Here is a 20,167-nt window from a genome sequence, read left to right as displayed (position 1 = left end):
GAAGACCAGGGAGTTACACCAGAGGCAACCCGAATCTGAGAGACTGTGTTTGTAAACATCCTCTGCTCACCAGGGTAACTAACTCCCAGGGGACTCATACAAGGAACTTCTCCTTCTCTCACTCTTCCTCTTCAGCATTTGCATGAGCACTGTGCAGTTTCAAGGTGCACTGCTGTCTTGTCTGTGAGGGGATCAGAGCTTCCCTCAGATAGGATGGAAACCCAGAGGGAGATGCCCAAGAAAATCAACATGGAACGTCTAATTGGTAAGCCCTGTTTTGTGTGTGGGTTTTTTTCTCAATAATAATAAAAAGGACCAGAACTAACCAAACAAAAAAAGCACATTTGATCTCCCACATAGTCAGGAGATGAAAATTCAGAATCTGCCATTTGTGAGTGAGTGAGCAAATTGCATCATGCTGCCCTGTCACCATGTGCCAGCATTTATCTTCTGCCAGCATGATCCCAGGGCTAAAAAGGACTGATTCAGCTATTGATATACTTGTAGGGATGGGGTGGAGAGGGAAAAATATGACTTAAGGAAGGCAGAAGAATTTTTCAGCCCCAAAAGAACATTTAATGTGGTTGCACTTGTGTGATGAATAGCTACCTGGTGTTCTCTTCAAACCAACTTGTTACTGGCAATGTGTACTGTTTTCACCATTGTGTCTGGCCATAGGTGTGGACAGTGCAGTGGGACAAGCATGAGTCTGAGCAGGATTGATTTGGGTGCTAGTAGAAAGCAGGAAGGTACATGGCGATTAAAGAAGCTGAGTCTACTCCATCTTTGTCTTGTTGTAGGAGACTTGGGAGATTTTTGCCCACAGTGAGCTTTTCATTTGCCTTCCAAGTTTGTAACCCACATTGTGATTTTGTGTATCAAGTGTGTTTGTGATGTACCCTGAATCTTATGAGTGGCCTGGGGCTTTTCCATAACTGCTGAATGACGAGCTCTCACAGTGCAATCACACAACAGCTACAGGATGGACAAGGGATCAGACCCAGCCAGCACAGGTTTAGGAAGGGCAGGTCCTGTCTGACCAGCCTGATCTCCTTTTATGATCAGGTGACCCACCTGATGGATGAGGGTGGGCTGTGGATGTGGTCTGTCTGGACTTCAGCTAAGCCTTTGACACCATCTCCCAGAGCATACTCCTGGAAAAGCTGGCAGCCCATGGCTTGGACAGGGGCACTCTGTGCTGGGTTAGGAACTGGCTGGATGGCCGGGACCAGAGAGTGCTGGTGAACGGTGCTGCATCCAGTTGGTGGCCTGTCACTAGCTGTGTCTTCCAGGGATCGGTGTTGGGGCTAGTTGTATTTAATATCTTTATTGATGATCTGGATGAGGGGATTGAGTGTACCATTCACAAATTTGCAGATGACACCAAGCTGGGGGGGAGTCTTGATCTGCTGGAAGGCAGGAGGGCTCTTCAGAGGGACCTGGACAAGCTGGAGAGTTGGGCTGATTCCAGTGGGATGAGGTTCAACAAGGCCAAGTGCTGGGTCCTGCACTTTGGCCCCAACAACCCCCTGCAGTGCTACAGGCTGGGGACAGAGTGGCTGGAGAGCAGCCAGGCAGAAAGGGATCTGGGAGTTTGGATTGACAGAAAGCTGAACATGAGCCAGCAGTGTTGTTGGATCAAGAATTGGACTTGATGATCTTGGAGGTCTTTTCCAACCCAGTTGATTCTATGATTCTATGATTTTGCACATTTTGTACCAAGAGCATTTCAGCTCTTGGTTTTCTCTGGACTATAGATCCGAGGGTTTTGGGTGATTATGGCTATTGTAATCCATATAGGGGCATGGCAAACCCAGGTCACTGATATGTTGGATTGTGACTGATTCTTCATTATTGTGTTTTCTTAGAATCTTTCATTTGTCTTGTAGTTAAATGGTTTGAAACTTTGGGGTAATCAGAGAAGATCTGGTGTTCTTTGGGGAGCTAGGAGCTTCATTCACTCTGAAGAAGGCATACATTCATATCCTGCTTTTTGAATTGGAACCTACATTTTTAGCTGGCATAGGACAATTCTCATGGATTTGATTGTACTTTATTCAAGTTTTGGGTGCGTGCTTTTTGCCCATAGTGGTGAGGGGTGATATCTTGACCCCTACCGCTTCTCAGCTGCTTGAACATCAATTGGCTGAGTGCAGGCATTTGTTCCCAGCTATTCCCCCGTCTGTGGATTATGTCATTCCCACCAGGTATCTTCGCAACAGGGTCAGGTGGATGACAGCAGATCCAAAATTGATTTTAAGGAGATTCTTCATAACCAAGTTTGGCACAGAAGAAAAAGGTCTTCAGACATTTTATGTAAGCTAGTCATTTAGGTGAAATGAAGAGAGAGACTAAAAATGTTGAGTTCTGTTGAAGTGAACAAAACATCCTTTTGTGATTAATTTCTCCAGGTTTCAGATTCAGAATTATGAATTATGCCCATTCCATGAGTTTCATTGATCTCTTTCTACTGACTAAAAGACACTGGTACTGCTGGTACTTTGTGTACCTGTTGTAGCCTGACACATCACTAGCGTAACGTGAAGTACACTATGTGGCAAACAGACAGCAGTGACAAAGATTTTCGCATTAAATCCTAAAAATTCTGTCTTCATACACATGACCTTAAGGTTTGCATGGTAATTTGTTCAGGGCTGCTCCTGAAATCATTTGTACCACTGATTGCAGAATGCCTGATGATACCTCATGAAACAACTAGGGATTTAAAAATGCTGTTTTTTTGAAAGGATGAGGAGGAAAGCTGAGCTCCCACTACAACAATTTTATGCCCAGCTCTCATGGAGGCCTGAAACTGGGCCCTCTTGGACACGTGTTTAAATGTGAGTGATTAAATCTGCAGCAGGGACCTCAAAGTAGGATGGGCAAAACTGTGAGCAGCAAAGGGCTTGATGTAACACCCAGGTGTGCATGGCTACCATTACTAGCAGGCTGAGCCCAGCCATGCACAGATAGGAGGGGCAGGAGCTTCAGGAGGGCTGTACTGTATTTCCTCCTCTGGGGTTGCTGGGAGTTTTCTGACAAACATGTCAGTCCTGCTCTACTGGTCTGTTAGCTTGTGCCTTACAGGTGAGGGAGCCTCATGCTGTTTCCATGGTGGTGACAAGTTTTTTTTCAGACAGTATAAATTGAATTGTTTTCTATTTATCAGTTTCTATCTGCATGTGAATTTTCTTTGATGTCAGAAATTTCCAGTGCTACCCTATAACTTTCAAATAACTTATCCAAAACACCTTGCACCTTTCCATCAGCATGGCAGAGCTTCTCTGAAGAGACCTGAGACTTTGTCCCTTTGTCCTGCTTCTTCCTCTTGCACTGGGAAACATATGCTGTGGTGTTCAGCTTCCCATCTGCTGATGCTCGTGCCTGCAAAAATCCTCTTCTGGCCCAAACCAGGCAGCTGGGCAGCCCCTAGCTGCTTTCCTTGTGACTCTCCTGAGGCATTTCTACATTTAGCAAAATTCAGTTGATCCTACAGCACTCTGTCCTGATCACAAGACTGTCCGGTTTCCCTCCTAGCCTATTCTTTGAGGATGTCAGCAACTCCAGCCGCTCTTCTCTTCAAAGACCAGCTGCTCCTTGGTCACACTTTCCTTGCAAAGAGCTTCCTGAACTTTTAGCATTTGAACAGCTGCTCACTACTGCCTTCCTTTCAGGCATCAAAATAATGAAATTTATTTTTATATAGTTTTTTTATTTCATTGTAATGAAATTTTGGGATGAGACAAGGTCAACTCAACAAGACAACTGCTTAAAATGCATGAGTCTGCATTTTGACAAGCAGTAATTTTGAAGTTTATGGTTCACTGAATGAACTGGTCCATCAATATTCCTCAAAACCCTCATGTAAAGGCAGCAATAGTACCTCTTGTTTTCCTTATTACCTGTTTCATACGAACTAAATCTTTTGCCCCAACCATGGTGCACTGGCAGATTCATACTCATGGATACTCCACCCAAGGTTTTTAATTCTCCTTCACAACCCCCAGCTTTGGCAATATCTTACATTTTTCCTTTTTGTTTCTGTTGCAAAATGTATTTTCTGAACCTTTTTTGACCTCTTGGGTAGAAGGGCCATAAGATTGGATGTTTGGTTAGGTCTTTGATGTCTTTGAGCGATGGGAGGGAAGAATAGGGAGTGAGTCTCTATGGACTTTGCAGTCCTTTATGATTTCACTGGGCTAGATCTACATCCCTGGGGTAACTCTTCAAATTTTTCATTCATTGCTCTTCTGCCTTATATTTTTTTGTAGCTGACAGGCGGGAAGGAATTGGTGTCTGTGGCTGGATCCTGGTTTCCCTTTCATTCCTCCTGGTGCTTATTACTTTTCCTATTTCCATCTGGGCATGTATGAAGGTGAGCTAGAGGGATTTGAGGTACATAAGAATACTCTGTTATCATTGCTGTTATTTCTTTTATTGATTTAGTTAAGACAAGGCACTTTACATTCACTTTTTGGAAATCATAAAGGCTTGTAGCAAAGATGTGTTCTGGGCCTGAGATCCATGTTCTTTCACTAACTTTCTGCATCACCACAATTTTCTTGTTTAATTTCTTCCAGTCTCAACTTCTGTCATCAGTTAAACTTCTCTGACTTACAACACTGGGAAAATAAATCTACAAATTTTTCTAAGGAACTCATATTTGATGCTGCCAGCAATAGGAATTAACACAAGAAGATGAGAATATGTGGCCCTGCATTGAGAAACTGCATAACCTAAACCCATACGATGCCCCTTCAAGACATGGGCATAATAATTTCAGGCATTTTTAAGGCGTGAGTTACCAGTGATTGCCCTGAACTCCAGGCCTTCAGTAGTTGTGATGCACTAACTGAAGTAGTTAGCTAGGTTACCTGAGGTGAGACGTGGTTTGCCTACAGCTCCTCTGAGTGTAGTGCTGATGTTGAGAGAGCTGTGGGATAGCCTCATTAAATCAGTGGCAATTCTTTCATATTTGATCTGTTTTGTAACATATTTGCAGGGCCAGGGTCTGAGTTTTTTCAGCAAAACATGAGGTAAGTAGAAGATGTAAAACACCTACTGATTTGCAACTTTGTTGCCTCCTATATTATTTCTTCTTTTTTCACATTTAATATGGATACCAAAGATTAAAGAAATCAGACCAGAGAGTAGAATTAGTAGTAAAGTTCTAAACTTAAAATATTTTCCTAGGTTATCAGAGAATATGAACGAGCTGTTGTGTTTCGTCTGAGACGTATACTGTCTAAGAAAGCAAAGGGAGCATGCAGTTTTATTCTGTTAAAATCCACCGCATTTATTTGTTTTATTATGATGCACTCTAATCACATAGAGAATTGCAGAGGTTCATGAAATCCCTCTTCACAGCATAGAGGGGACTGAGAAGGTCCTCTCTACTGCAGTTCCTTTACCTGCAGACTATTTTCTTTTCTGAAGAGAAGATAAAGCGCAGAAGTTTGAGTACTTTGATACTAGGTATGGCTTTGCTGTTGAGGAGATTGGACAACAAAAGGTTGAGCTCATGTTGCAGACACTGGCAGGGGACTGTGGAGAGGTTCAGATGCAGTGTTCATGTCTGCCATGGTCTTTTTTGAGTGACTTTTGTGGCCTTTCTCCCTGAACTTCACTTCCAACACTGCTTGTTGCTGCCAACTTCTTAGCTGTCTCTACTCTGAAAAAGGTAAATGTGTCAGGGCCAAGGTATTCAGCATCTATGTAAAGCTTGTTATGGTCACTTAGGATCAGGTTACAACTCAGAAACTCAAACCAAACCCATCATCATGAGGTGTTTGTGTAGGTGCAGTTACCATCTCTGTGCAGTGAAACTGGGCAAACTGGAAGTTGAAATAACAGGAAAAAGTCCTTTTCAGGTATTGTCCTTCCTCTTGGATAATAGTCATGAGGTCGAAAGAGCAGCTGGGGCTGGTGCAGAGCTCTTCTATGTGGCTCTGGGCACCAAAACAAGATGGTAAGATTAGAACAGTTGTGTCCAGTCTCCCTCTCCAGTGAAGGAGCATGGGGACCCCTTCACAGGATGCATCACACCTTGGGACAATGTTCCTCATGTGGATGCCATGCAGAAATGGATCTGGGGGATATCTTTCCTGGATACAGATGTACTGAACCATAAATTGCTTATGATTTAAAAAGGGGAAACAGAATAAAGGCATGGAAGGAATTTTTGCTGAAAGTCTTATGGTAAATTTAAGACCAGAGTTGCAATCCACCCATTACCGGACCAGAGCCCTAGGTCATTAAGCTCTAATGAGTTCACATTATTTGCAGATATCTGCATTTCCCTATGTTATTTGAAAATGCAAAACCTCACTGTTGTCACCTCCTGTAGCAGAAAGGGCATCTGTAGTAATAAGATGGGCTCATTCCCCACCGTGTGGGTATTTCCATTTGTTTGCTTTGCACAGCACACCTGGTTCTGGACTTAACTTTCAGAGGTGTTTCATCTAATTATTTTTATTTTTCAGGTATGATCCTCATACTTCCATGTATCAAGGTTGATCTTAGAACAGTTGCCTGTAAGATTCCTCCACAAGAGGTAACTATTCTCTAGCAGCCATCTAAGCCAGAAACAAAAGATGCAGCTGATTCACAGCATGATCAAAAAAAAAAAAAAAAGTGTTTTATAATCTTGCAGCTCTCAGGTATCATGAAAAATTTAGCTTCTTTGCTGTATCTTGAGTTTCAAACTGCTTACAAAATTTCTTCTTGCTCAAAGAAGTTGTGGATGCACCGTCCTTGGAGTTGTTCAAGGCCAGGTTGGATGGGGTGCTGAGCAATCTGATCTCGTGGAAGGTGTCCCTGCCTAGGGCAGCAGGTTTGGAGCTAGATGATCTTAAAGGTCACTTTCAACCCACACCATTCTATGATTTAGCTTATAAAAATTTGAGGATGCACCATTGCAGTCAAGCTGATATTCAGAACTGTGAGATAAAAGACAAGGGAGGTGGGATGCAAGTGTGCACGAGAGACAGAAAGAACAATAGAGGAGCGAGTACAAAATTCCCAGTTGTAAATGAATGTCCTAATGAAATTGGATCTGACATGGAGCTCACCCTTCAAAAGAGCTTTCTACATGTTTCTGAAAAGGCAAATTACATATGGGTAACAAATCTACTTAAATAAACCGGAATTAACAGACAACATTCACAAAACTCAGATCCAAACAGGAATGAAGGGGTGTATCTTTAGGCATTTTATTGAGAAATATTGACTGAAGAACTTAATTGAAGAATTAGTTGCTGAGAAATCCTGTCTTGATTAGGTTTTGTCTCTGTGTGACCCCAACTCTATGGCAGAACAGTGCTTCTGCTTGTGGAGTTGGCACCGCTGTCCCCTTTGTTACACAAAGAGCAGAGGGCAGAGACAGCTCCAGGGCCCCTTTGGCCTCAAGGATTGCCCACTGTGTTCCCCAGGAGCTGTTTCTTGGACTGTTATCTTTCCATAAGCACAAAGAGCCTTTTCTCAGAGTGCAGGTTGCAGGTTTGCATGGGGTGAAATGAAAAATTGCTTGCCAAAAACATAAGGCTGGAAGGAATACATTGCAGTACTTGTGCTGTACAAGGCTTAGCAGGTTCTGGCAAGGCTTCTGCAGTGGTTGGCAGGGCTTCTGTGAAGCGTTTGCTTGCAGGCAAAAGATGCTGAGGAGAGAAGAGATAGTGGAGCATCATCAGTGCTCCACTGAGGCCAGCTGCCTGCTGAGGCACAGGGAACTTGTCTGGCAAAAGATGACACAGCACTTCTATGAATGCTTTAATATTTTTTTCTGTTTCTTCTCACAATTCTTTTCACTTTTCATTTTTGTTTCAATTTGCTGGTGTTTCTTACATTGTTTAGAGGAAGTAGCACAGATCTTCCAAATTGCATGTAATGTATAAAATCATTAATGGTCCTTTCTACAAGAAAGGAAGAGGATGGCCATCATATATTAGTGCAGAAGAAATTAATTCAAGTTATGAGATTCGCTTACTGTTGAAACTGTGGTTTAGAGGCTATGTACAACATTTTGCCCCAGTTTAAAAATTGGTGGTGCTGGAGAGCTGTCTTGAAGTAATTCCTCAGGGTAATGACAAGAAAATCAAAAGAAATTCTTAGTTTCTTTGAATTATCAGAGCCTTTGCCTCACTAAGGGATAAAAAAAAAATAATTCCCCATCCTAGGCAAAGGATGTGTTATCGGATCCTTCTCTAGTTCTTTACATTTCTTGAATGCAGATTCTCACGAAAAGATGCTGTTACTGCCCAAGCTGATGGGTGGTGTACTACAGGATCTACAGTGCTGTCAACGCTGTTGCTAACATCAGGGATATCCACTCAGCGACCTTGCTTTTGGCACAGACAACCCTGAGAAACATTCTGGGTACACAGAGTTTGGCTCAGCTGCTGGCAGGTCGTGAGGAGATTGCACGCAGTATACAGGTAAATCTGGCTCTCAAAATTCACTGACAAGCACTGACAAGGGAGATGTGTTCTGGGGAGTAGCAAATTAGAAATACTATCTCTTTCTTTTTTGAATAATGATAATAAAATCTCCCTTTATTGTTTTTTCAGTTACACATCTCATTGCTTAGAGTCAGAAAGAGTTATTCTAAAGGTATTTCCCAAGGTTCTTGTAACACAGTTATCTCCTATCAAAAAGCAATTAAGATTTTGAAATTATTCAGTGACCTAAATAAATCAGTTTAGTCTTGCAGAGAGGCTGCTGCAAGCATGGAGAAATGTTTGCTGCTCGTGGGAAGCTCTATCTTGAGCAGACTCTTGATTGAGGCAAGGCTTGTATCTCCTGTCATCACAACTAAGAGTTTTGTGCTTTAAAATGCCATCTGGTTCCTTTCTTTATTTGGCAGCCAAGGAGGGAGCAGAGAAGAAATCCAACACCTGATTTACTATTTTCAGTCAGAGATGAGGCACAGTCAAATCAAAGAGAGACTCTATCCCTCTCCAGCAAGAAGAGTGGCCTTGGGCAGAGTCAGGGTCATGGTGGTGGTGTGAATTGCAGGAGTGCCCAGGAGCCAGAGCAAAGAAGATTGTGTCAGTGCTGCAGGGCTGTGCTGTGTCTTTCATCCATAGTATACTTTAAAGTGCTTTTACAGTGTTGTGCTGCTAAGGAAGTTGTTGTAGTATTTCTTCGTAAAAGGGAGAAGTTTGGTAAGTGCCCAACTAAAGCACGGGGATCGTAATTTAGGAGGCAGTAGAGAAGCCACACAGGTGACACTGGTGCTGCTCAGCAGGTGTTTCATAAGGCTGTGGTACTCACCATACGCACACTGTGCTCAGTGCTCGTGTCTCTGGAGGGTGTGTCTTTCTGCTGTCCAGGTTTGCATGCTGCCTGTCCTTCTGTCCAAGTAGCAGGGTACATCATGTGTCTTTCTCACTGCGCTCTTTGTGGTGTGTTGTGTGTTTATCCCTAAGGCATTCCTCAACAGTGCCATGGAGCAGTGGGGAGTCAAAGTGGCCCGTGTGGAGATCAAGGATGTCAGGATTCCTGTGGCCATGCAGAGGGCAATGGCAGCTGAAGCAGAGGTTGCTCACTAGACAAGAGCTAAGGTGAGACCCACAACAATGTCTACCCCCAAGCACCCGTTTCCTTGTCATAAAACCATAGAATTGCTTGGGTTGGAAAAGACCTCTAAGATCATTGATTCCAACCATTAACTCAACTGCCAAGTCTACCACTAAACCATGTCCCTAAGCACCATGTCTATTAAATATCTCTCGGATTGGTGACTCCACCATTTCCCTGGTATCCTGTTCCAGTGCTTGACAACCTAACTTTTTTCTGATATCCAGTCTAAACCTGGAGCCACTTGAGGCCATTTCCTCTTGTCCTCATGTTCCAGGAATCCAAGTGCTTGTTTGTTTTCTCATTATAAAGGTGGATTTTCCCCACTAAGAGCGCTGTCACCATGGCATTTCCATTTCTCTTCCTTTGCAGGCTGTGGCAGCAGAACGAGAAATGAATGCTTCTAGAGCTCTCAAGCAGGCCTTCATGGTGCTGTCTGAGTGTCCAGCAGGTCTTCAGCTGCGTTACCTGCAAATGTTAACAACCTTGGCAGCAGAGAATAATTCCACCATTGTCTTCCCTCTCCCTATGAATATGCTTGGGAGTTTGGGGCAGAAAAGTAGAGGGGGATAGAGACTGTTCTATGGTAGCTCCTTAGCCAGAGATATTTAAAGGTTTCCTCAGGAAGCCAGGGGTTCCAGATTGCCAGAATTAAAGTAGAAGCATGCTTGGGTCCTCTGTCCCAAAAATAAGAGTAAAATTAGTTTCATAATCCTATATAGCTCCCACATTATGCGTCTGCATTTGCAAAGATAGACACTAAGCAGTTTCAGCTTAGCTTATCTTCAAGTAAATAGAAGAAGATATGTAAAATGCATGCTAGAACTATTATAACATTTTAATGATGCTTTCACCTCATCATTTTACAGAGTCTTGAGTGGAGCAATTATTTGGTGTTTGTCTGCTTAGCAGGAACCTCTGACCTGTCAGATACTGGCATTTAACTCAAGTCCTGTTAAGTGGAAAAGAAGGACTTAGCTCTTAACCTTAGAGGTATCTTTTCATAAATATTAGCAGAATTACTATATAATTGGTATGTTGGTGGAACAGGCTATTCTTTATCTTGTATTAGTAGAAATTAGTACTTGCTTTACTAACCTCAGCTGTATTTTGCCATATGACTACATTTATTTGAGTTCTGTAATAAAAGAAAGAGAATATATGACCAGGTATTACAGTCATATTTCCTAAATATGAAAGTTGGAGCAAACCTCAAGGTCCTTTGTTAATTTAAGTGTCTGTTTTATACCTTCAGTAGGTTTCTTATCCTCCTTTGCATATATCATGAAGCAGTGATGCATGAGCCTTCCTACCCTCCATCCATGCAAATCCTGGCAGCTGAGAAGAGGACGTTGCTGATATTCATGTTCAGCTGACATTAAATTTGAGTTTGCAGCCTTCAAAATTAGCTGGGTACCTCACAGTGTGAGCACACAGCAATGAGCTGTCTGGGTCTGAAAGCTCTCATGATGGAGCTGTTCTGGTAGGTGCTTTTGCCATGTAACGTCCACACAAAGCTCACTGCTGCCCCTCCTGTCAGTGGAGTAATTTGACTCCAAATTAACAAAATCAGCATGAACCTGCTAATTGCCATATCATTGATACAGGCCCTTTTATTTTTAGTGCAGTGTACACAAGGAGTCTGGGTGGCAAATGTTTGTGCTCAGTAGCTGCTGGCAATGTGGTAGATAGACAGTGGTATGAGCATCTGAGGATGGTGACCTATTCAGCAAACACAGCTTTTTGTATCAGCTCTTCTCTGCTTCAGATATAACTGCCAAATGGCATCTTTCTGGCAAACTTAAGTATAACACCTGTATTTGCAAGTCATCTGCTTATCAGTGTTATCAAAACACTTTCTACAGATTTTTTTCTTATCCTAAGAAAAGAGAAGTTTTGAGTTTTGGGATAATTTTTCATTGTCAACTGCTTTTAATATTTGTGGAAGCCACAAAAGTGATATAAAGTATACATATACAGCCTATTTTAAGCCCAGGAATGTCCAGTCTTCTTTCTGACCCATGGAAATTTCTTGACGTCTTTTTCCTGGAAGGCAGGAATTAATCAGCTCTACAAACACAATGTTTTTTCATTTGGCCCTCCACAGGATAATTGCACTGTTATATAATGGATCAGGAAGACAGAAATTCCTACTCTCTCTTTGCCAGTGTCAGGTACAATAAACACAATAACTAGTAGAGTAACTGCAATTTTTGTTGTATTACTCTCACACACAAATCTACAAGGAATACCTCAGAGAGCAAAACAGCAATGGAGGCAGCCCTGCAATGTTCAGGTGCCACTTGGTTGCACATTCTTTGCAAAAAAAATTCAGGAAGGAGGCAAGCTGCAGTCACACGGATAGGATGTGGGGATCAGAGGAGGCACAGGCTCTCAGATGTGTTCAGGAAGTCCTGCAGGTGAGCACAGCTTTGCCGACGCAGGGTGCTGCGGCACTCACTGGTGCTTGGAATTTTCTCTACCCAGGCTTGTGCATCAAGGAAGTACTGCATCCTGAATGAAAATGGGACAGATAAAGAAGATGAATCATTATTCCCAACATGGAGCAATGGGAAAGCATAATCCCTGAGATGCTGCATCCCTCCACTGAGGCATCTCTGAGATCAGGAGATATACTAGCCAAGAAACTTGCCTGAAACTCAGTTTCACCAGCAGGTTAACTGAGCTTTGAATAAAGTTTGGGAAGTGTTGGCACCAAGCTGGGACAAACCTGGCTGTACTGGTGTTTTGAGTGTGTCAGGTAAGCTCGGGCTAAGTTTCTATTGAGTTTTCCAGAGTGGCATAAAAGGCCCCAGTGCACATCAGTGGGACACAGTGAGGGGCAATTTAGTTTCAATAGTGTCCCAAAATGTTTCCTAATTTTTTGTGCTGAGAAGCTGTGTAACTTCAAGTATTTTACAACTGGACTTGAGAAGACTTTGGAGGTTACACCTCTTCCAGGAGACCCCAGTCTTTAGCAGGCTTCTGCTGAAGAAGGCCCCTGACTTAGACACTCACTTTGGTGTCATATAGAGATGGGGGTGGGACTTTTTAAGGTTTTAGGAAGTGGCACTCACAATTTGATGGAGGTCTCCCCCCTAGAAGCTTTCAGAGGCACTACCTTTCTCCACTTCCGTGAAAGGAAATGAAACACTTCAGATGTCTTCCTCCCTGAATACTTGATAGTGTCAGACTAAATTCCAACACAAATAAATTGTCTTTTTTTATTAAAGAGTGACAATGGGAAATGAGAAGAATATGCTGTTTACATGCATGATATAACAGAAACTTTGTGGTCTGCTCTTAGTCATTGTTCTGCTCATTTCTTTTGCAAACACAGGAGTTGTTTAAGGCATCTGCAGTAGGTGGACTGTGTCACTTTTCCCATTCTCCTTTTCCAGCTGTGAGTTTTAACCCAATGGAGTCAGGGCCAGACTTAATTCTGAGAAGTCTGGGAACCAACCTCTGCACAGATACATGAGCCGACAGATTTTGGTGGCTCAGCTGTTCCCCACAGCTACCCTTTTGCCTATGGAGTGGAACTCTCTGCTTTTTAGTAAATCCAACAGAACTAATCTCTGAGAAATTTGGTCCTGCCTTTGCTTTCTGGAAGTATTCTAATAGATTGAGTATCCTCTGGATTTATGGTCTGTGGTAGCAGCTGCTGCTGCTCAGAAACCATTGCACTTACTTGTTGTTGCAATCGACTGTTTCCCCATCTTTCCCCATGAGGAGGTACTGTTTGCCAGGGACCATGTTTAACTTGCACGTGGAGCGTGTTAGGAACTGTCGGTGGGCACCCACTTGAATGCTTTCATCATCAGCTGTGGGACAAGAAAAGAAAACCCCATGAACTTTTCTAATAAAGAGTAGAACTGTAGCCCACAAGGCACAACCCTTTGGGATCATTTGCCCCACTGCTAAGACAAAGTAATGTTTCACTTGGGAATTGAAGTTTGACATGGGGATAAATGTCCATGCTTTGATAGGATATGTTTCCCTTAGCATTACCTGACAAAAAGTAAGCCATTTTTGCCTTAGCTGGTTGTCTTGTCCTCTGCAGTAGTTATTGAAGGAGCTGTTTTGCTATAGACCTTAGGACTTTTCAGACATTATGGAGTTTTTTTAAATCTCAGAGAGCTGGAAAGATGCTTATTCATCAGACCAATTTCAGGCCATGAAGATATTGTGTTGTTTAACTGGGACAACAGTTTTCAAAGTCCATTTGGAAAAAAATGCAAATAACTCCAATATTCTACTTGCTTACTCTCTTTCTAACTATAATTTGAAATGTCCTGGTGATAAATTCAATATTAAACCAGCTTGAATTACAGGTAAGGCACCACAGTCTTTCTATCAGTTAACAGAAACTTGTGCAGCTTCTGCTCTCTAAAGTATTATATTACAAGTATAGGAAGTCTAGTATTCAAAATAAACCCCTAAAAGTAGAATAAAAACCTGAAGTAGAATATTTCAACATTAATAAGATTTCAGAGAATTTGACATAGACTGTGCAACCTAGCTTTAAGAACCTTATCTACTTCCTTAGTAAAACTTGTAAAACATTGTAAACTTAGTAAAACATTGATTTTACAAATAGCACTTATACATCTACATTTTTCCAAAGAATAATAAATACTTCAGGTTTTCTCACATAACCCAAGACCTTTTTGTTGTTCTCATGGTACAGGGTGGACTGAATTTTCATTTTGTTCATGGAATGCAAAAATGGATCAGAACTATTTGAGAAAATGGATCAGAACTACTTGAGAAAATTATCTTATTCCTCAGGTTCATTGGGCTTAAATTACCAAGGTGTTTCTTGGTTCATATGCTTCACAAATGCCCTAATGCAATTGAGACTGTGGCACTTGTAAGCATTTGAGTTGTTACTTTAACAGGTTACTACATAATTTTCAATTCTAAATCTCCAATTAAAAAAAAAATTAAAATATAATGTTTCAAAGCTTCTAAGCAGAATGTAAGGGGAACAATTACTTCAAATTTTAGAATCTACAATAGGAAACAAAAAAACTGGGGGTGGAAAAAAAAAAGAAGAGTAAAAAAAGGATTCTATGCTATTTTGCACAGGCTATACTGTTCCTCTAAGAGGACTCCTAAAGAACTCATAGGACAGCATAAATATTAGCCACCCAAAACACATGTACTAATCCTATTATCTGTAGCAAATGTGGATACTGTAGCAAATGTGGATAGTGCCTTCCCAAATCTTCGTTCGCAAAGCCTAGCCATGAATTCTATTATTAATCAAGGTAATCCTAGAACCACACATCTGCAAAATTCTCTTTTGCTGACTCCCAAACACAAATAAATGCTTCCATCTGTCTTCTGAACCAATCCTTTATTTCAAAGATTGATACTGAAATAATGACAGGGATCCAGGAAATGAGATTTTTATCCTATGAATTCTCACCTACCCTTGGTGACAGTAACATAGGCCAACCTCACTCAAAAGAGCCACAGAGAATACAGAAGATAACAACTCTAGTTCAGTCACAAGTTGATTTGGGTGCAACACCTTGCTTTTTCTTTATCATTGTGGCTTCATGCCTCCTGCCAGCCTTTCCCAAGTCTGCTGAAAGCCTGCTGCTCAGAAGCTGCACTAGACAGCACAAACCAAAGGGGATTTTAAAGTGTATGGGAATGGGAGAAGATGTCTTTTCCCTTCAACTTCGCATTCAAAGGGTGTTTCTCTCAGCCACCGAGCAGCAAAATTTTTCCAGTGCTTGCCTGTAAGTTGTGAGTACAAATGCATTGGAACCAGAGCTCTAAATCCTTTAAATCCTCTAGGTATTCTAAAGAGATTAATGAAACTTTCCCACAGAATACCACAATTTCCCATAGCCAGTATTTTGCTCACTAGGTACATTATCATTTCCCTGCATAGGGAAAGCCCTATATGTCAGATGCTCTCTCTGGATTCATAAAGAGCGGGCCTGATTTTCCAACAAGAACTGAACATTGGGCATACAAGTTGTGTGCCATAAAGTACTGTGTGGCATTGCAAAGACTGATGGAATGAGTTAATTATTCTGTTCCAGAGAGGGAAGAATTCAAAACCTCTGAAGTTCCTTTTTAAAGGCAATCTCTGGCTGCCAAACCCAAAAATGGCAACTGCATGATACCACAGTGGCTGCAATTTGAGATGTCACATGAGAGGTTCCCCAGAAATTATTGTGAAGAGTATCAGTGTTCACTGATACTGCTGATTAAGTTCACATGGGACAGCTGGGATGACAGGCCTGCAAAACAACATTGCCTAAGTGCAAATATTTACACTGCACCTAAAGAAACAGAAAGGCTTCTTTGTTGTTATCACAATCATTAAATTGAAGTTATAGAAGTTTTCCTGTGTTCATTGACTTGAGGCAAGTCATTGTGGACAACTCAGCCTATTCTTCAAGGATTGAAATTGTTTCATGATTAATTGAGTAATAAGCACGTCAAATCTTAATCTAGTATCAGAACAGAGGTCAGTGAATATGGCTAGACTAGAAAAAATATGAATCAGTAGTAGTCTATAAAGTGAACTAGTTGGTGCAGAAGTCCTAATATCCACACTAAGCATATTTTTTTAGAGGGTTTATCTTAGACTAGTTTGGAGCCGTGGACTCAGTGCAGCTAGAGTGTGTCTTCTAGTTTAGTTTCGTCTGAAAGGAGGAAGCTCACATGCTCTGGGATTACACAATGTGCAATCATGCACAGTGTGAACAAAAAACTATCCCTGAGCCAAACTGAACAATGAGGCAGATACACCAAACCTTGCAATAAATCAACCTTCTTGAAAGCCTAGTGTAGAAACGCATCTCACCCTACTTTCTGCAGCAAAAGATGGTGTCTGCGTGGCTCATACTGGCTAACATTCAATCAACCTAGTTTTCCTACAGGTGAATGAAAGGAATCAAACATTTTTATACTTACTGGCTTTAAGGATTCTGTGGATTTTGGCCTCATAGTAATCAAAAACATTCTTCTTTGTACTGTTGAGGATCTCCACCTCATATGCTGCAACCAGATGGAAACATGAAATTGCACCCAAAGACTGAAAAATAGGTATGCTTTTACCAAGTGTCTATACAGAGGCCAGTGTATTCACAAATCATGGGAGTATGAAAGACAACTTTCATACTTTTAGAAGCTCAGGTATTAATCAAGACCTTCTAGATTTGTATTCCTTTTTTTGTATTTTTTTTCAAGGAAGCTCCTCTATGATTATCTTTTCACTCTTTTTCCTGTCCTGCTGGTAGAATCTAACTTACCAAAGCTACTCAACCAGTTTTCCTTCAGTAGCTCTTCCAATTTGCCATCCAAAGAAGAGGTCAGAAAGGCAAATTAACAAAGGAGAAAATATTCATCTAGCTCTGTAGAAAGAGCTGCTGAGCTATGGCATGCTATGTAGAGCCTATTCTTTATCTACATCATGTAACACGAGGTATGCAAGGCAAGGTGGTATTCACACCATGTTTTTTTTCTAAACCCTGTAACATTATGTTGTCCATTCTTCCTTCCCCCAGCATCCCCTGTATCTTTCCAAGGCCTTTACTTTCCATTTCACCCCTCTGATGGCTACAATAGCACATGCCTTCATTTCATCTCCTTAGCCACTAGGCCATATGCAGAAATCCTACTCAATTTAGGAGAGATCTGGGCATAAAAAAAATTACAAATTTATCCTTATGAAAAAGAACTATGTTTAAACTAAGTTGACAGTTGTCTGTCATGCCTTACCATAATCTGCAGTAGGTTGGTAGCAGACAAAATTAAAACGTGTAGTTTGTGTTACAGCTTTGCTGAAAGTTGATCTTTGTCTTGGGCAGGGACCTGGAGTGAAGAAAATAAGTGATACGTCTGTCTCTGTAGACATGGACATGTAGATAGATATAGTTTACACATACACATTCACACCACAATATAACAGATAATAAAATGGCAGAACAGCTTTCTTAGAGGTGCGATAGAGGGTTTTTACATAGGTATGCACATATATACATATGTACACATATTGCATTCGGCTATCAAAAGATCAATTTCAATTTGATACTGAACATACTAGAGGATGCACTGTGTCCTGTATTATGTATTAGTATAATTGTAATGGTCCTTTCTGGACTTAACAATTTCCATGTTAATGGTTTCTAGAAGTATCTATCTTCTTTTAGATCCGCCTATGTAGTAATTCCTTACCTTCTGCACACTGGCAAACATTGGCGCGGCACACCTTTGAAAGCATGGCACTGTGCTTGGGAGCACTGTAGAATACACTGCACTTTCTGTCTATGTAGAAGAAACAAAACAGCTTGTCTCAGAGCTCAGGTGGAAAAGCCTGTACAGTAGAATCTACATCTGCAGGTCAACTTTTCTCCCTGGTCCAGGGAAAGGAGAGCACTAAGGGATAGAATGCACATCAGCAGTCCACAAAGACCTATAACTTAGGCTCCTAGAGTACAGGGATCACCTTGCCTTTCAGTTGGGCAATAGTTTTTTTGTTCAGTTTGGGTAAATTTTGTTTGGGTATTTTTTTTTTAAGTTGCACCCTTCTCTCCCTCCCCACCTCCCTGCCATTTTTATTGTTCCCCATGAAAAGCATTTATCTTAAAAATCATTAGACCATGGAACTACAGTGGGCACTGCACTGTTTCAGAAGATTGGATCACCAATAGTTAGTGGTTTAAAGCCAGTGTAAACTGTCTTGGACCCCTCAGTTTAGGTAAAGTCTACTTTCACCGAATTTTCAAATATTGTTTGCATAATTCTGGCAAATGGGGATGATTTGCATTTAACCTTCTTTGAATGGGGAACAAGACTGACTTCCCCAGCAAGCACAGTACGTAAATAAAACCTCTAAGGTTGCTTATCTTAGACAGCCTAACTGAAAACAAAATGTGACTGAAACATGCTTAAAATCACCAGAAGAAACAGGAACTCAGGAAACCTGATTTAAAAATCCATAAGTGTAAAAGGTCTTTTTTCATTCCATTTGAAATAATGGACCTTCCTGAGAGGATCTCTATTTAGATAATCTTAAGCCATGGTAGTGCAAGACAGTATGCAAAGCAGGTTATTTTATCACTAGATAAAATTATGTGGCTTCACACACTACATCAAAATCACTTTTATATAGACTGGAGGGGCTTTTTAGAGGGTCTCTCTTTCAAGCAGTTATGCATCATTTTTCTGTGCCCTTACCAGGACTGTAAAAATCATAAAGGATGGCATTTGCTGGCTGAACCAAGCCCATGGGATTGATTTGCTTTGCCCCAAATGATATACAATCTGGGTCTGGTCCGCTTGTGAGCTGGAGGAAAAAGGAACAATAGTTTTGATGAGAAAACTAACTCTCTCTCCTCAGTCAATTCCGTATTCATTTGTGCCTGTGCTAGTTTTTGAACGCTTGTTTCTGATGGCATAGGTGAGTTAATACTGGTATCTGTACCGTCAGCTTGAAGGAGACTTTTCCTTCCATGATTTTACTGGGAGATTTTGTGCATGAGTTAAGACTCAAAAAGTAGTTTTGTAAGATGTGTGCAGGTCTTCTCTGCCTGCAATTGTCTGATCTGGACTCATATCATTGGTACTTCGGGGTTTACTTTTCAGCTTTTTCCTAAAGCCATTTTGCACAGGAGTAATGGGTGTTAAATATGTTCCCTCGTGCCAGTGACCACCAGTATATACACTTTCTTTAGTAAACTGCTAAGGTCAGAGACAGATTTTGACATATATTAAATGAACAAATTATGTAGGAAAGTCATAGCAATAATAACATTTACATTTTTTCATTTATCTATTATCTAATATTAAAAAAAAATAAAAATCACTGCCCATATGTGCTTTCTACAAGGACCTCCTGCTTTGACTGTAGAGGTGAAGCAACTCAAGTGGGTATAGGGTGGAGTCATTATCCAAAATACTGGGAAATACACACAGAAACTATGGGTCTCGATGATTATATTTGTTTATCACTATATGAATCTTGATCTTGACATGCAAGTTGTCCATGTGGAATTTACAGGACCACCAGTTAACACTTTTGTTAATCATGCACAAAAAGTATCCCTTCTGACTAGAGAGGGAGAGGATTTCTCTTTTTATTTGGGCCAGTGATCAAATCTCAAATATGGACTATATCTCCTGGAACATAAAAAGGTGGAAGATGAAGGTGTATGTTTCCCTTCTTTCCCCCTGTGTTTTTCAATTGAGCCATTCAATAATAATATATAACAAAAAAATACAGAAAGGTAATGGAGTGTGAAAAACATAATCACTGGCTTTAAAATAAAGTCTATAAGCCATCTGAGATGGTACGGATTAGAAAATCACTGGGTTTGCTTTACCTCACCAAAGTAGAGCAAAACCTTCCCTCCCTTGTACTCATAGTGCTGAATGTACTGGTCTGAAGCTGTCACCAACTGCAGGAAAACAAAGAAACAAACAAATCAGAACAAAACTCTGGTAGAACAGGAATACTACACCCTCTATATACTGGTTTGCTTTGTTCAGCTGTTTGCTTTATTCTGCCCTCTCACTTCCTTCCTAAAGGAGACAATCCCTGAGAGCCTGAAACTGGGCAAAC

General features: G+C 41.1%; 2 protein-coding genes across 2 annotated transcripts in view; one reads left to right on the top strand and one right to left on the bottom strand.

The window, feature by feature from the left end:
- The first annotated feature begins 12 nt into the window (after positions 1–12).
- STOML3 (stomatin like 3) lies at positions 13–10,219 on the top strand. Its single transcript, XM_027647499.1, is given in 7 exon segments — positions 13–265; positions 4,272–4,375; positions 5,194–5,266; positions 6,483–6,553; positions 8,229–8,432; positions 9,426–9,577; positions 9,804–10,219. Coding segments are annotated over 7 exon segments (1,002 nt in total). The 5' UTR covers positions 13–213; the 3' UTR covers positions 10,150–10,219.
- A 1,275-nt stretch (positions 10,220–11,494) lies between these two features.
- LOC113949197 (complement C4-like) overlaps positions 11,495–20,167 on the bottom strand; it is a 48,174-nt gene continuing 39,501 nt past the window's right edge. The window contains exons 35-41 of the mRNA XM_027647485.1: positions 19,929–20,003; positions 18,784–18,892; positions 17,782–17,871; positions 17,326–17,418; positions 16,519–16,602; positions 13,268–13,400; positions 11,495–12,090 (exon numbers count right to left, since the gene is read on the bottom strand). Coding sequence (XP_027503286.1) covers positions 11,952–12,090; positions 13,268–13,400; positions 16,519–16,602; positions 17,326–17,418; positions 17,782–17,871; positions 18,784–18,892; positions 19,929–20,003 — 723 coding nt within the window. The 3' untranslated portion in view covers positions 11,495–11,951. The remainder of the gene's footprint in view (positions 12,091–13,267; positions 13,401–16,518; positions 16,603–17,325; positions 17,419–17,781; positions 17,872–18,783; positions 18,893–19,928; positions 20,004–20,167) is intronic.

Source organism: Corapipo altera, unplaced genomic scaffold (genome assembly GCF_003945725.1).
Source record: "Corapipo altera isolate COAL_440 unplaced genomic scaffold, ASM394572v1 0, whole genome shotgun sequence".
NCBI classification, from domain to species: domain Eukaryota; kingdom Metazoa; phylum Chordata; class Aves; order Passeriformes; family Pipridae; genus Corapipo; species Corapipo altera.
The sequence above is the reverse complement of the archived record's forward strand: the minus strand, read 5'-3'. Positions and strand labels throughout refer to the sequence as shown.